The sequence below is a fragment of the Cydia splendana genome, chromosome 10, assembly GCF_910591565.1.
Source record: "Cydia splendana chromosome 10, ilCydSple1.2, whole genome shotgun sequence".
Classification (NCBI taxonomy): Eukaryota; Metazoa; Arthropoda; class Insecta; order Lepidoptera; family Tortricidae; genus Cydia; species Cydia splendana.
In genome coordinates, this window is record NC_085969.1 from 15,469,049 (window position 1) to 15,485,048 (window position 16,000).

Genomic DNA, 16,000 nt, shown 5'->3' on the forward strand with positions numbered 1-16,000 from the left:
CGATAAACGCTTACAGCGGAACGAAATAGCTATTAATTGAAGCTTCAATATCTTCGTTAAACATAAACATAATTGAAATGCTAATGGATAATGAGTATATTAGAATATAATAAAATAATTCAATTATTGCGGAACACTTATTTTAGTAGGTATCTATGTATTTTAATTAAATATCTGTACTTTCCCTTCGTTCCCTGCTGGGGCGTGACGATAAAATTGTGATCTGATAACGACAATAAAGAACAAAAGCGTTTTTGTTCATTTTAGGTATCGTTAAACCTTCGAAGTAAAATTATAATTGCAAGAAATGTCGATAGTTTATCGATATGACTTTATCGACATGGCTACAGCAAGGTGGAGTTACATTGTTAATCGTACACTAAAGAAAAGTGGTTACAGTGACAGCTCGCTTAGACGTAATCTTTAAGTATATTATATCTATGTTCAATACGATCAGACAGGTCACGGACAGGACCAACGACGCGGTCCGGTACGTCCGTCTGTTAACGCACTGCGTTTAATTTCGAGTTGGTGATTACGCACCATTATGGGTATCCAAACGCAAAATGTCAATGTGACAATCGAATCAATCAGATTTGGTATAGATTTGGTTTGCTATGCTATAAAATAAAATAAACCATTGAAGTTTGTTATTAAAGTTTGCAACAAATTTAAAAATCATTTACGTTTGTTATTATTTAAATTGTAGCCATAATGAGCAAGTGTGCTGTGATTGGATGTAAATCAGAACACAATCCTTTTAATACCGGTGTGACGTTTCATCGGTAAGACGGTAACCTATTCTGAATTACCTATTTGTTTTTCTATGATCTATTTCTTGATTAATCATAACAAATATTGAAACATATGATTACGACATAAATAATAATCATTCCAGTGTTACAAGAAACAAGAAATATTTGCCGTTATGGGAAAGAGTCGTTAAAATAAAATCGAAATCAGTACATGCCAAGATATGCAGCCTGCATTTCAAGGAGAAGGATTTTGTTGAAGGCAGAGGGAGCCGTGTCCTCAAACCGGGTGCTGTACCGTCTATAAATATTGTTGAAAGGGTACTTTATTCCTCCACATTACTTGACATTACATCAAAACAATTTGTATATTTACTCAGTAGTAAGAGGCTGAGAGCCTGCAGTATAAGTCTATCAAATTTAGTATTTAACACCTTCACTGCTGCATCAAGTAGAATGATAAACAATTAAAACCTAATTGAGGCTTGTATCACATTTATCAATAACACCAATAATCTGTGGGTTTTTAACCACATTAAAAATAATTTCAGGACAGTTCAACAGATGACGATGATGACAATGAAAAGTTGTCCTTGTTGAAGAGGGCTCTTGCAAGAAGCAAGGGAGTGTCTACCACTGCAGGTGCGGAGAAAACAACTCAGTCAGATTCTGATGAATATGATCACAATCCCAATCTACCTCAGACCTTCCAAATGGTAGGTATCCTAGTGACAAAAGAAATAATAGCTAAGTAGATATATATAGTATGTCCATCCCACTACCATTTCAGTTGTTTTTTTTTGTATGACCAGATTAGTTCAAAATAAGGAAGAGTGGAGAAGATAGGGGGAGGCCTTTGCCCAAAGGCACACAGAATCGGTTATCGTAGATTAAGGAAAACTGAAGATACAGTATTAAAAAAAAATGTATTTCTGATATAAGGCTATAAATAAATAAATAAAAAGATATATATACCATTACCATAACATGCTTATTTATTTACAAGGCAAAGGGAATGTCAAAGTGCTTTGGTTAAATTTTTGCGTAATTTCTGACACCCTTATGCCCGTTAAATGGTTAACTTATTATGACTGTTTGCTAGTTTGTTTAGATTACAGCCGAATTGAGTTGTAATTTAAATTATGTTTGCAATTTTGATGACAATGCAATGTTATGGTACAGTCAGCAGCAGAAGTTGCTAAGCAGGTGACATGTTCAAAATTACCTTGACACTCTCACTTACACTTGACACGATTACTTGATTCTCTTAACAACAAAGTTGCATCAAGATCATTTTGAACACCTGGCCCGCTTAGCAACTTCTGCTGCTGACTGTATCACTAGGCTGGCCAAATGAAACATGGCCAGGAGCTCGGTGATATAAAAACAAAACCTCATAATGACAATTTGAATGCCACACCTATAGTGTGCGGCGCGTCATTTTGAACCTTGTCGCAATGAACAAAGGGTGATTTTGGGTCGTAGCCCCGTCCGTCTTTAGTGGTCAAATGGTTAGAGTTGAAAATGCATTGAAAATTACATTTTCTCAAAATATTACTACTAATTACAGGTGGTGCCATGCACATGTTGCAATTCAGTCCAGTCTTCAATCTCGCTCATCCGAAAACAAACTAGTAACATGGGAGTACAAACCAATATGAAAACAAGTAAGGAAATATCACTACAAGCTAAGGTGAAATGCCTCGAGTTGAGACTCAGGAGGCGAGATGCAAAAATCAGCTACATGCAAACAGTTTTAAACATGATTAAGAAACATACTAAAGGTACTGATATGGAGTACAAGTTATGTTGTGAACTGCAGAATATTTCCGGGTTTTCAGACACAATTGACAGTAGTCATAAGGATAAAATAAAAAGTAATCGAAGTAAAACTAGAAATGGTAGAGTTGAAAGTTCTGTTAGCGAAGTATCAAGTGGTGATGAAGATGCCTGTACGTTTTTCGAAGTGGTCCATAGTCCTAATCTAAAGATCTACAATGGTTTTAGTTGAAATCAGCTAAGTTACAATCCTTAGTGCATGTCACTTCAATTATAGTCTGTAATGTCTGTATCTTTAGGTATTTAAAAATAAGTAAACGAAATCTACCCTTAAATGGCTTCTTAAGCCAGTTGAGGGTAGATGAAAACATTACATGATCAAATAATGTAGGTTAAAGTCAGGTCGTTCAGTGACAGATCCAGGTGGTTTTGTATTTGGTTGGTTAATCAATAAATGGTAGAACTACCCGAAAATGTACAAGTTATTTGTTTACTTTTATTTAAGTAACTAAAGATACAGAGTATAATTTGGTAATTTTAATTTGGGATGTGGTACAGTGCAGATGTGACGAAAGGCTTAAATTTTAATTTTTTTTAGTTCCACACTTAATATATTATGATTTATGATTTTATTATGATAACATCATGCACCGTGCGTGCGTGTCTGGTGCCACTGTTACATTTTGTCACTGCAGTCTGTGCAGAGTGAGCTTGGTTGGTCTGACTTTGAATAAAATAATGTTGTATCTCCAATATCAATACTTTATTTACACTTTTTGAATGCTGTTTGTCTTATAGATGGATGTATAATTTACCTCCAATCTCTGGCATGTAGGCTGCCTTATATATACCTACCGAGATATCGTAGGTGAGAGGAGGCTTGCGTGAATCAACCAATAGCAATGCCAATAGAATTAGTTGTAATCCACATTTTTTCTCCACTCTGCTGGATTAGGCACAACCAATGCTATTGGTTGATACCCGCAGTATCCTCTCATCTCCGCTCATCGTTCTTATATTCTACAATGCAGGCATAAAATACACCCATGAGAATTATATCTCTAAGTAAGGGAGAACTTATGCCAAAGTAGGTTTTATTATTCCTCATCTTGATTGTTTTTCATACTGGCAAAGGGTTTTGCAAGGTTCTAGGAACTTCAGTTTCGTTAGCCTTTAAATCCACATTGTTCTTTAATCTTGGTGTCCAAAGCTTTTATGAAGACCGTACCTATAAAGCAGAGGTAAATCTTGCAAGCCAAGTTGGATCATTTTACACAGGCCATATTTTTTAGAACCATTTTTAGGTAGGTACCTGTTCTGTAGGATTCATCAATGATTCAAATGTAAGCCATGCTTGTGCTTGTGGACAAGGAGCTTCAGAACTGCTGAAATTGGTTAACTGAATTCACTTTATTGAAGTATTTCGTGCATGATATTCAAAATTCAAAATTGTTTAGGCATTTTGCCTGAAATATGGAATTTTCAATGGTTATGTTTATATGTCTAAAATAAGTACATGTCAAGCGGGCAAGAAGAGTTATATTCTCTTTGGATGTCAATTGAGTTTCGTAGAAAAGGTTCATAAGTTCCAATACCTACAACTGCTTCTGTGTTCTTGCACATGGCGCATGTAACATGTACCCCGCGCATTTGGAGGCGCGGGTTAGGTACAGTCAGCAGAAGAAGTAGCTAAGCGGGTGAGGTGTTCAAAATTGTATACCTTGACACGCTCTTACGACCCGATTCGAACTTTAACACATTCAACACCAAGAACCCGACTGTCGGGTACACTGTTCGTAGCGACTACGCGCTACATACGACGAAACCGTGGCTACGCGCTACGAGCGTAACCCGTAGCACTTAGTGGTATTGAATGTGTTAAGATACGTCAATTAATAGATCTAAAAACGATATGGATTAGATATGTCAGTGTCAAATGTGACGTTTCTTCAAACAATAACGTCACTTTTGACAGTGACATATCTAATCCATATCGTTTCTAGATCTATTAATTGATGTATCTTAAAGTTCGAATCGGGCAGATATTCTCTTTTAGATCATTTTGAACACCTGGCCCGCTTAGCAACTTCTGCTGCTGACTGTAGGTTAGGTAAACGCGTCTATAACAAGCTTGGGCTACGTGGCTCAGTTAGGTACCATCGCCCACACTGTTAACTGTACATCAGTGGACCTTATGCCTTTTGTAATAAAGTCCAAAGATGTACAGTCAGGAGTGTTGCTGTTTGTACTTGGTGCTTGAACATAATGCATGGTGAATAGGGAATGCAATCTCGCACCAAGATTGACGATTCGAGATCTCGCACGAAAAATTTGAATCGAGATAGGGTATTTCGAGATCTCGGCGGTCACACTTTCGAGATTGAGATTAATCTCGACGAGATCGAGATTTGACAAAGTAATTAAAAATGTGTTATTTTGAGCAAATAATTCTAAGAATTCCGTATATACTACTTATTCAGAGTACGTCATGTTTTATTTTAAAGATAAAAACAACAAATTAATTAAAATTTAATAAGAAAAAATACTTTTTGTAAAAAATGAAAAAATATGTACATACTTATCTCTAATTTGCATCTAATTATGAATAAGTGGTAATAATTATTTTTAATTATACAAAAATGTAAGCAGAGTAACATGCTCAGTTGATATTTTTGACAAGCACTCAGCAACTTACAAAAAAAATGTAGGGTAAGTGAGCAAAAATCATAAATAATTGTGACTGGATACGATAAGTTCGTCCGATTTTTCCGCACAGAGCGCTGAACAGTGCTTTTATCGTCAGCTAAAGCTGGCCGCACACAATAGCACCGCATGAACAACATGAATCTAAGGTCAAAAAGATTACTCAAAACAATGTAATTCACATGGATCAATCTTTCAATCTCGTTCAAGATCTCGAAAATATGAATCGAGATCTCGACCGAGATTGCTAAAATCGAGATTTCCTGTCAACGAGATTGAATCTCGAAAATTCGTGCGAGATCTCGCGAGATCTCGAATTTGCGAGATCGAGATTGCATTCCCTAATGGTGAAGAGTGTGAGCTACTGGCGCCACCATGCGCATGTTTTTAGGGTTCCGTACCCAAAGCCGATAGAGCCGATAGAGGCAGAATATGACGCACTTATTGTAATTTGACCATCATTGTACTACCATATTCTAAGAAATAAACATTTGTATTTGAAAGGGTAAAACGGGACCCTATTACTAAGACTCCGCTGTCCGTCCGTCCGTCTGTCACCAGGCTGTATCTCACGAACCGTGATAGCTAGACAGTTGAAATTTTCACAGATGATGTATTTCTGTTGCCGCTATAACAACAAATACTAAAAAGTACGGAACCCTCGGTGGGCGAGTCCGACTCGCACTTGTCCGATTTTTTGTATTAGCTCGCTAGTTTACTTGCTCCAGTACGCAGATCACAAGGGTCACTTGCGCTGGCACATGCTCAATAAGCATATATGTACCACGCGCAAGTGTCTCAATCTCAACATGCACGGGTTGTCAGGAAAGTCGCCGAACGTTTCTAAAGTCCAATTTACACATTGATTAGTATCAATCGTAAGTTCATACACTTGCTCATGTGTACGTTGGGTTAATACAATATGCAATATTAGTAGGTACAGTCAGAAATTCTTTTAGCTCAGCACCTTTGCTTACGTTTTCTTTTTTCTTTGCACCTGACTGTATAGGGAGTATTACTGCAATGTTCTGCCGCCAGAGTGCAGCACTACGTTGTTTAGTAAACCATAGAGTAACTTATACATAGTGTCCGACCGAAGGTTCGGTTTCGGCCAGTTTCGGCCAAAACATCATGTTTCGGCTGTAGTTTCGGTTTCGGCCAAAAAACGGCCGAACCTTTCGGCCGGGCCGAAACTTACGAAATGGTGCTTCGGACAAAGACCAAAAGTTGGGGAATAAGTAGGACAACAATATTAATACCTACATATACTGATTCATCTATACATGAATCAGTATTATGTAGGTATTATTATTGTTGTCCTACTATGCACTATGTACAGAAATTAATTGGTTTATTATAAAACACAATACCACTAATTAGGGCGCCACTGACGGTCGACGCAGTCTTAAGAGGCTGTCAATACCTATAACGCGCACACTGTTTACACATTGTGATTTAAATTTCAGATTTAAAAGTAAATAAAATTAAGACGTTAGAACCGTTTAATGGTGATTTTAATCAGGGCCGGATTAAGCATGTCGGGGCCCTCAGGCAGTGCAAGGTTCAGGGCCCCCTACAGTTAATTCTGCATACAGCATGTTCTGTTGTTCAGTACCTACAGGGAAATACGTTTGCGTTTTTAATTTCAATCTTCAGGCGTTGGCCAAGTATCAGCTCGGCCCGAGTCGAAAGATGTCTTTTTCGCTCTTATTCACTCACTTATTCAGTCATTTTCCTATCTACCTCTAATGGCAATTTTTAATCGAGGCTAAAGGCTACGCTCAACTAGTGCCGCAAAGTTGATTTTCTCAATAGTTAATATTTTGCGAGGCTGAACAGCTGACTATTGATTAAAACGAAGAAAAAACCCTTAGAAGTGTCCCAGTACAGTTTTTCATACAAATGCTCGACCTTAGCCTCACTTTTTACCTCAATTTACCATTGGTTTGTGTTCCACATGTCCGCTACTTCAGCTTAGCCTTTGGCCTCGCTGCGCCATGCTCGGCCTGTGGTCTCGCTTTTTAATACAATGGACATTGGCTGGAGTCTGCGCTCAACTACTTATAATGAAGCCTGAAGCACGGCTTTGACTTAGCATGAAAGTTCGCCTCACTGGGGCACTTCGGACTTTTAGGCCCAGGTGAAGATCGGTGCCCGGCCTTCCGATATTGTCAACAAAAAATTTCACGCTCGCTGTGCTCGCGTTTTTGGTTGGTTTTTTGGTTGACCCTAGCTGTATCTACATATTAGCTTAACTGGTGAATGAATAGAGTTAGACCAAGAAAATTCTGCAATGATTTTGATAGCATACGTAGTGAAACTAGTGCAAATGTTATTTATACGTCATAATTTCATCCAAGCACAATCAAGAGATTGGCAAAGACCAGAGAGCTGAATGCCATGCTGACCGCCGACGCCCATTAGACTGGGCATGGCACAAGAAGAAGAAGATAATTTCATAGAAGTTTTGACGTTTAAAATAACACTTGCACTGCGTGTGTTATCAAAATCGTTGCAGAATTATCTTGGTTTAACTCTAGTAATTTTCTAAAAAACTGCTTAAGTAACATCAATAATTTCAAGGACATTGGGTGTTGACAGCCCCTATGTGTGTAAAAGCGGTTTTATGACATTTTTGCAAGGATTTTAACAAGTCAGAAAAGGTTCGGTTTCGGTTACGGCCGAAACTAGAGCCAAAGTCGAAGATTCGGTTTCGGCAAAAAACATGTTTCGGTCGGACACTACTTATACATACTCGGCCTTATACAGTTTTTTGACAACTTTTCACTATGACATTGATGCATGAAGGCGGTTTGTTTACAGGTGGCCTACCGCCTCCCTACCGCGAAACGCGAAAATCGAAATTTCTTTATCTGCCTCTCTATCGATCGAATAGGCAAGAGTGATAGAGAGGCAGAAACCGAACTTTTTGCATAATACCTATTCCCTATTGCCTCGATAAGTACCTATTGGTTAGCGATCATGGGCATAGGCAGGTACAGGGGGGGGAGCTCAAATTTTACATAGTATAATTTGGTATAATGCATGCCCCTCTGTGACTTCTGCCCTCCCAGGCCTATCAACTCGCCACCCCCTAGTTCACTGGCTGGCTACGCCCTTGTTAGCGATAAAAGCTTGTATTTATGAACTAGAAAAACTTATGTAAATTGGGCTTTTGGGTTATTTGTTGACTGCGGATCGTAATTAAAATGCGAGAATGTTTTTCGTATTTACCTATAATTTATTTTTATTAATACGATGTAACAAAACTTCTGACAAATATTCGTCACAACCTGGTCACAATTGGCAACGAACTAACTTAGATTTATTTATTTATGGAGACTTAATAGTTTCAGTAGGGATTGAATAACCAAAGTGGCCAATATTATGATCTAGAGCAGCGGTCGGCAACCTTTTAGCAGCCAAGGGCCACATAGCAGTTAACGAAGTGGACGCGGGCCGCACTTTGTTAATATTTATGATTTCACCAGACATTGTCATTTGTCAATATTACATACAAAATAGCCAGGGAGGCTCGCGGACCGCAAGTGAGGTTCGTGGGCCGCATGCGGCCCGCGGGCCGCTGGTTACCGACCGCTGAAGTTATGCCTCTATAACTTTATTCTTAAAAATAAGAACGTGTGCAGATACTTTTGAATACTTTAATCGCTTAGCGACTTGTGCTGCTGACTAATCATTTTATTACTTACAGAAGTAGATGGCGCTGTATCGCAACATGTTACGTTTTATGTCAATTCTAATTAGGTTTTCTAGCACTAACTTAATCGTCCGTTATCCACCTACTTACAGCAAATGTATAGCGCCGAATAGCCCCATCTACTTAAGCCATTTCTTTGTCTATGGTACTGTTAACTGAGACATTACTTAATGGAGTCAACTAGATGGTAAAACTATGAACTTTCACTTGTTTTTCATACTTCAGCCTCACGCATCAACTCGTTTATCAAACTGTTCGACAGCATACACTTCGCATTATTCACTTCATGTCTACATTTCACCGTTCGTCTATTAATCCCGTAAACGCTCGAGTCGCATTTTTTCAAAATCAAATCTTTTATTTCCTGCAGTTCTGCTTTCGATAAGAGATTAGTGTTGGAATAGTCGCAGTTGACAGGTGGGCTCTCTCGTTTAGCCATCTCGTACAGACACATGAGGTCCAATGTTTCGCGTTTCTTTTTGTTTTCGAGTGCCTTTTTCCGTTTCAGCACTCGCTTAAGGTCCTCTAGTAAGGACCTGTTTTCAGGTATCTCGTTGTCTATGATTTCTATCTCTTTCTTGCTCAATTTCTGAAGGTCTCCGTCGTCTAAGTTGAAGTTGCGTTTTACATCAGATGGGATGGAAGGTATGTTATCTGTAAAAGATAATCGCGATATAATCAAGCGAAGTGGTCATGGGATTCAAGAAGTTTCGCGGAAAAACCTGATTTGTATTTTAATACGCTTGGCTAAGTTACTTTCAGAGTCCTTGCAGTAGGTTCTAATTGTGCCTAATAGCTTTTGCTGGTTCTTTATCATTTCCTATGTCACTTTCTGCAAAAAAGCACAAGGTAGGCTGTACGATTAAGATGCCTGTGTAACACCCCCTTACGTTAACTGAGCAAGGTGAACACACTGCGGATTTTTAGGAAAATTAAATTCACGTACCTATCAGTCAGAAGTCAGAATTTTCTTGTCCTACTTAAATGTGCCGAGATGAATATTCGTAAAATATTCCTATTAATTTATTTTTAAACTAACTTATCTATAAAATAAAACTAAATTAAAACTAAAAACTAATACTAAATAAAATTAAAATATGTCTAAGAAATTGGGCCCCTTTGGCATGGTGCCGAGGACGCTGGCAGCATTTCCCCGCTGTATTATTTGCTAATACGTTGTGCGAGAAAGCTGCCAGCTCTTCGGTCACCAGTGAAGTCGGTTAATCATTTTGATATCTCTTTAAAAAGTGTTAGAGCATTAGGACCCCACGGGCCAAGGGTCTCAACCCCAAATGGCATAAAAATATACTCGGGGCCGAGACCCCTGTACTTCACGAGTTTGAGGTTTTCGGCCGCTTTAGCCGCCGCACCAGCTTGGTTACTGGTTCCCGTGAGGTGGGAAGGGGCCAGAGTGACTACGCACGTAGCGTCCCACACTAGCACCCTTCCCAAACCCTAAGGAACCAGGGTCATACCGTCCGGTCTCTTGCCGTCGTCTCTAGCTATGCCAGTTGGCTCCAGTAGAGCTGGCACGTTGATGGATGCAAGAGACCGGCGGATTATGTCATTCAGTGCGGCGTGTCTCGAAAAGCGGCCAGCACTTTTTTGACAGGATAGCCCGTGGTGTCCTAATTCGTCGACTTCACTGCCGCAGGGGCACCTGTGTGGAGCACAGACGCGGACTCCAAGACGAAGACAGGTAGCGATGCGGAGTGTCCGGCGTGAGGAAGGTTCCGGTGTTTGGCGAAGGATACGCCCGGAGCCAATCACCGGACTCCCTCGACGCCGAAGCCAGTAGTGTGGCCCGTTCGCGGCCTGTACTGCGGCTTAGGAGGGAATTCATTGAAATTTGGCACATGATGTCATCCCAGCTCCTTTGGCAATTTGGATGAGTTGGAAAATCTTTGTTCGGGCAAGCACTTGACCAGGCTTTCTTGGCTTCGTCCAAGCCCGCAGTCTCATAGTTTGAGGGAAGACCCTGTAGGATTTTACCTATGAGACCTGCGGAGCTGTGGACTGAAGACAAAAAAGCTGGCAAGGATACACTAGAATTTTTTCTGATCCCTAGGTCCCTAGCCCACCATGACGGATGGGTAGAGATGCTTGGGTCCAGGAATGGTCGCTGAGCTGAATGTTGAGAATGGATTCCAAAGTTGACTTGATAAGGTCATCTAAAGGTAAAATAATATTTTCGAATATCCAAATGGGGCTACAGTTATTTTTTGGTCAAATATGTTTATAAATATACCTTTGTTGTTGTCGCCTCCAATATCTTTCATTTTTATGGAGAAAAATGCTCTCATTTTCTGCGTCGGCACCGCGGGGTCAGCCGCGTTCAAGTCGTAAATATCGTACTCCAGGCAAACCACCCTCTCTTCAAGCTTGCGGACCTCAACATAGTTCTTTTTGAACTTCGAGAACTTCTCAGCGATCCGTTTTACGTGAGGTGTTTCCGATATACGAATATTACTACTACGAACCGACGGAGTGCAATTTTTATCTGAAAACCGCAAATACTTATAATTACTTAAAACGTACCTGTACAGTCACCTGCAATAATATGTGCCTCTTCGAAGGCCGCAAAAATATGTGACACGCTCTTATGGCTCTACAAACAAGAACGTGTCAGATATTTTTGCGGCCTTCGTTGTGTAACATATTATCGCTGGTGACTGTACCATGTTTGATTATAAATAATTTATAGGCAAACTTATAGCAAATAAATAGTCATAATACTCATAAACCCTCATTTAAACCCTCTCACCAAGTTATAGATTAGTTGGTAACGGAGCAATTGGTTACCATTATCAAGTAGCCTTATTACCTAAGTACATAGGTAGACAGCAGGTCGACGTGCAAAGAGAAATTGAAGGTGTGTATTCACTACAAACACTGTTTCTGAAACACTGTGCAGTTGTTTACACTGTAAACTTTACAGAAACAATGTTTCAGCTCACATAGTGTGGACGGTCTGAGAATAACAACAAATGACAATAACTACAAATGGACTTGGCGATAAACAATGGTGCTTACCGGAACTGCCTTTCTGTGTTTCAGAAACACGAGGATTTCTGTTTCTGAAACCGTGTCTCGAAACAAAACGTTTATACTGAATACGCGGCTTGTTCTGTCTTATTAAGACCACCAATGATATACACACCTTTTAGCACCTCCGCGGTCGGCACTCTCGACATAAACAAGTCCGCCTCGCTGACGCTTTCGATGGTCTGCCACTGCACGTCATCCATCTAATAACAAAGGGTTCATTTAAGATGCCGCAGCCGTATGATGATGATCATCTTCCGCGCGTTATCTCGGCTTTTTGCCATGCACATGGGAGCCTGCGGTTCGCTTGGCAAGTAACCCCAAGAATTGGCTTAGGGGCTATTCATAAATTACGTCATTTCAAATTAGGGGGGGGGGGGGTCTGGACATCGGATGACGGTAGCATGAAGTAGGAGGAAATGGGGTCATTTGATGCATGATTTTTGGATGATTATAGGGGGGGGGGGTCCAAAATCGTCAAAAATCGATGACGTAATTTATGGACAGCCCCTTAGGTACGTACTAGTTTTTACGAAAGCAACTGCCATCTGACCTTCCAACCCAGAGGGGAAACTATATAGGCCTTAGGTAAAGGGATTTGTCCGGTTTCCTCATGATGTTTTCCTTCACCGCAAAGCGGCTGGTAAATTATATCACCTCCACGACCTCTTGATTGAAAGCCGCACTGTCATTATCAACGTTTAGACAGCTATGACCATAATAACCGTTCAGATGAGGATAAAGTACTCATAAACGAAAAGTAGACCAACCAGGTCCGCCGTCACGTGCTCGTCCAGCTTGAGTATGCTTGACGGCTCCGCGAACGCCGAACAGGTCTGCACCATGGAACCTTCGCAGGCATTCTTCGTCCCCGCTTTTGTCGTGTCTGGCGTGGACTCGTTGCCGATTTCTTGAAAAAGCTTGTAATACTGATGAATAGTATGTCGTCAATTATTTAGTAATGCTAATTTTCTACAGTACATATTAATATTATAGGAAGGGCGGACTAAGCCCCCATTCGCACGGGAGCTTTTTCAACGCGTGTTAAAAAAGCGTTTGAATGACACAAATGGATAAACCATATATGTATTCCATGAATCTAATATTTTAACTGGATAAGGCATGATGGGTGGGGGAAATGAGGGAACGGGATAGTCTTATGTATCTTTCAGTAGGAGTAGCAGCGAAAGCGCTATTATTGTTTGTCCTTGTCACAGTCTCACATTTTTTTTATTCCCCACCTTAAATTAGTATGGGTTATGGTGGGCAACAAATAAATTCGACCAATCATAGTGTCGCATTGCCTATGTTTTGTCCCTCACGGAGGCACGCGTATACCACTTCTATAGGATCCTACCTTCTATGATGTATTCACACGACAGCGGTGGCGCTATTTTTCAAGCGTTGTTGGATTTTCGACTTTAAGCCTTGGTCGTTAAATCGAATTTAGAGTGCGGACAGATTCAAGCGCTTTTTAACGCGCGTTGAAAAAGCTCTCGTGCGAATAGGGGCTAAGAGTTGTGAAGGAAAAAACCTGACAAAACGTTTTCCCAGTCATTCGATTTTTAAAGTACCTACATATATCAATTAATTCATGACAAAATATGAAAATACCTATAGCACAGAATAAATTAGTACTACCGTACAGAAAGGATACCTACTTACTACAAAACTACTAATGAAATGAAATGAAAATAAATGAAAATATTTATTTTCAGGCAACTATTGGCCCATAGATAAATACCTTAAAACTAGCATAGGTATACCTACATATTATTATAAATAAATATCTTAAAACTAAAAACACACAATTACTTATGGCTGCGATGGCTAATGTACCTAATGTAATAATGGCACTATCCCAAGACATTTTCAATTTACAGCAGTTCAAAGCAAACTGTGGATTGTGAAATTTTTGAAGGTTTTTGTTAGACCAAGTATTGAAAATGTTACAGTATGTTATATATTTGTAATCTACTCACAAAGCCCTTTCATTTGGTATACCCCACATAGTATGTAAGAAAAAAAATGTACTGCCGACTTTATGACGTCATAGCAACTACCCCCACCACTTTCGCGTTAGTCATCTCATATATGTATTTATGTTCAGGGCATTACATTGCACTGAATGCATTGATACCATATTCACCCATATCTGAGACGACATAAGCGAAAATCGAGTTCTAGAAGACTTTTCGTGAACAGACCGGCCTCTATATTATCAAACGTGTATGTCTAAGCAGTTCCTAATAAAGGCCGCCTTTGGCCTACCTACTTATTGGAATCAGGTCTCTATAAGGCAGCTAGGTAGAGTACTGTTTGTATAGAATCTTTACAAACACCTCCTACATAATATGGGAAAAACAGACAGCTCCATGTGCAGAGCGTGCATGGAAGAAGAGGAAACAGCAAAACATATCCTCCTACACTGTAAACAGTTAGAAGTATACAGGAACCAATACCTAGGGACTCCGTGCATACTGAAGGAGGCAGTTATAGCAACTTGAAGACAGTGCTAGGTTTCATGGAGGAACTGGGGTGGCTAAAGGAGTGTTGCCTCGTTTTCACGCAAAATAGGCACAATGGTTGTCGACTTGCGGAAAATGCCCAGTATAACTAACTTATAGAATCTTTATAGTTCTCAAAATAGCAAAAAACGGAACTAGGTATGAGGTACGTCACGTTCGTCTGTTCGTCCGTTTCGACTCACATCTTTCGGAGGTAAAGCCATGTCTGTCAGCTGCCCGAAGTCTTCATTGCTGGGCCGGTAGAAGGTGGACCGATGTGATTTGCTTCTTGTAAAGGGATTTTCGCGCCTCATAGTAGCAACTTCCACCTTTGTTAGAACATACAACATATTAAGTACCTACCTATTTACTTTTGACCGTATAGTTCTTGGCACCGCGATGTAATCATTCCCTAATGATACCGGGAGCAAGGGATTGCTCCCGGTATATACAGAGTTTGTAGGGCGAGAACCGGGAAGTACACATAAATAACCATTTCTCAAGTAATCATCACTTTGGATTTGAAGCTGCTGCTTGATATTGACATTTTGTAGATGTAGTATGATTATTCCTTTACATCTCTATTTATTGATGAGGAAATTAACTATTTATATAATATATTTAGTATATTTGACTTCCAATCAAAAACCGGGAGCAATCCCTAGTAATCATGTGCTTTTAAAACACCTCCCAAACGAAAATACATTTGGTTGTTAAATAACGTCATTGTGAAGTTTGTTATAGTGTTACGTAATGCACTCAGCGAACACAAGTAGGTATTAGGTAATTACAAAAACCGGACAAGTGCGAGTCAGACTTGCCCACCGAGGGTTCCGTACAAATGTAACTTTTTTTTAAAGAAATTTATAGTTTTCAGACTTTTTCTCTGTACTTTAATACATTCGCGTGCGAGCCACGAGACGCGAGTTAAGCGGTGGGCGCGCTCGGCTCGCATGGAGGAACGGTTTTTTGGGCACGAGTCAAAGGGGCTTACGAGGGACACGCGCTTGCTGTTTACATTCGCCATCGGCTGTCAATCGGTTACAAACCGTAGGTATACCGTGGCGTTTGAGTTTAAAATCGATTAGCTCGACGAGCACTTGTCCGGTTTCTTTTACGTTAACTTAGTGATCTTTTCAATTTCTTTTGAGTGCACACGGGGCCGCTAGCCGATGCGGGGCCCCTGTAATACTCTACCTCGTCAATCCGGCTCTGCCGATTCGGTGCTTTTACATCTTCGCCGCCTCTTTCCTTAGGGGGTGGAAATACTTCCTCAACCTCAGGAGCGAGGGGAGACGTATTCATGTCTCGATTGATCTCATACTTCTTAGTGGGACTGCGGCCCTGTGTTCGTTTAACCCTCCTCATTTTTTTTAATGATCAGGACATTTCAATTACATCGTATTGTTTTTTAAAAATCTACTAGGATTTTGCGCTTTTTAGTTGGGCCAGACATGACTGATTTTTATTCTATTTGACAGTTGACAATTCCATTT

The 16,000-nt window shown here is 40.0% G+C and overlaps 2 protein-coding genes across 2 annotated transcripts; one reads left to right on the plus strand and one right to left on the minus strand.

Moving 5' to 3' along the window:
• Window positions 1–651: 651 nt before the first annotated feature.
• On the plus strand, window positions 652–3,036 carry LOC134794397 (uncharacterized). The gene is made up of 4 exons (XM_063766207.1): window positions 652–785; window positions 899–1,073; window positions 1,304–1,468; window positions 2,323–3,036. Exons 1-4 carry the CDS (start codon window positions 715–717, stop codon window positions 2,761–2,763), a joined length of 852 nt encoding a protein of 283 aa, XP_063622277.1. The 5' UTR covers window positions 652–714; the 3' UTR covers window positions 2,764–3,036.
• A 5,416-nt stretch (window positions 3,037–8,452) lies between these two features.
• LOC134794369 (uncharacterized) lies at window positions 8,453–15,983 on the minus strand. Its single transcript, XM_063766170.1, has 6 exons — window positions 15,702–15,983; window positions 14,708–14,833; window positions 12,768–12,926; window positions 12,113–12,200; window positions 11,201–11,452; window positions 8,453–9,606 (listed from the first exon to the last, which is right to left on the minus strand). The coding sequence occupies exons 1-6, from the start codon at window positions 15,870–15,872 to the stop codon at window positions 9,167–9,169; spliced, it is 1,236 nt and encodes a 411-aa protein (XP_063622240.1). The 5' UTR covers window positions 15,873–15,983; the 3' UTR covers window positions 8,453–9,166.
• Between the last annotated feature and the right edge of the window lie 17 nt (window positions 15,984–16,000).

What these genes read in the sequence shown, in the direction of transcription:
- LOC134794397 (XM_063766207.1), top strand. Translation starts at nt 715, where the DNA reads ATGAGCAAGTGTGCTGTGATTGGATGTAAATCAGAACACAATCCTTTT. An exon ending in CTATAAATATTGTTGAAAGG is followed by an intron (nt 1,074 to 1,303) that starts GTACTTTATTCC and finishes AAATAATTTCAG; the next exon opens with GACAGTTCAACAGATGACGA. An exon ending in TACCTCAGACCTTCCAAATG is followed by an intron (nt 1,469 to 2,322) that starts GTAGGTATCCTA and finishes TACTAATTACAG; the next exon opens with GTGGTGCCATGCACATGTTG.
- LOC134794369 (XM_063766170.1), bottom strand. Translation starts at nt 15,872, where the DNA reads ATGAGGAGGGTTAAACGAACACAGGGCCGCAGTCCCACTAAGAAGTAT. An exon ending in TGGCTTTACCTCCGAAAGAT is followed by an intron (nt 12,927 to 14,707) that starts GTGAGTCGAAAC and finishes ACTATTCATCAG; the next exon opens with TATTACAAGCTTTTTCAAGA. An exon ending in TGGAGGCGACAACAACAAAG is followed by an intron (nt 9,607 to 11,200) that starts GTATATTTATAA and finishes TATCTTTTACAG; the next exon opens with ATAACATACCTTCCATCCCA.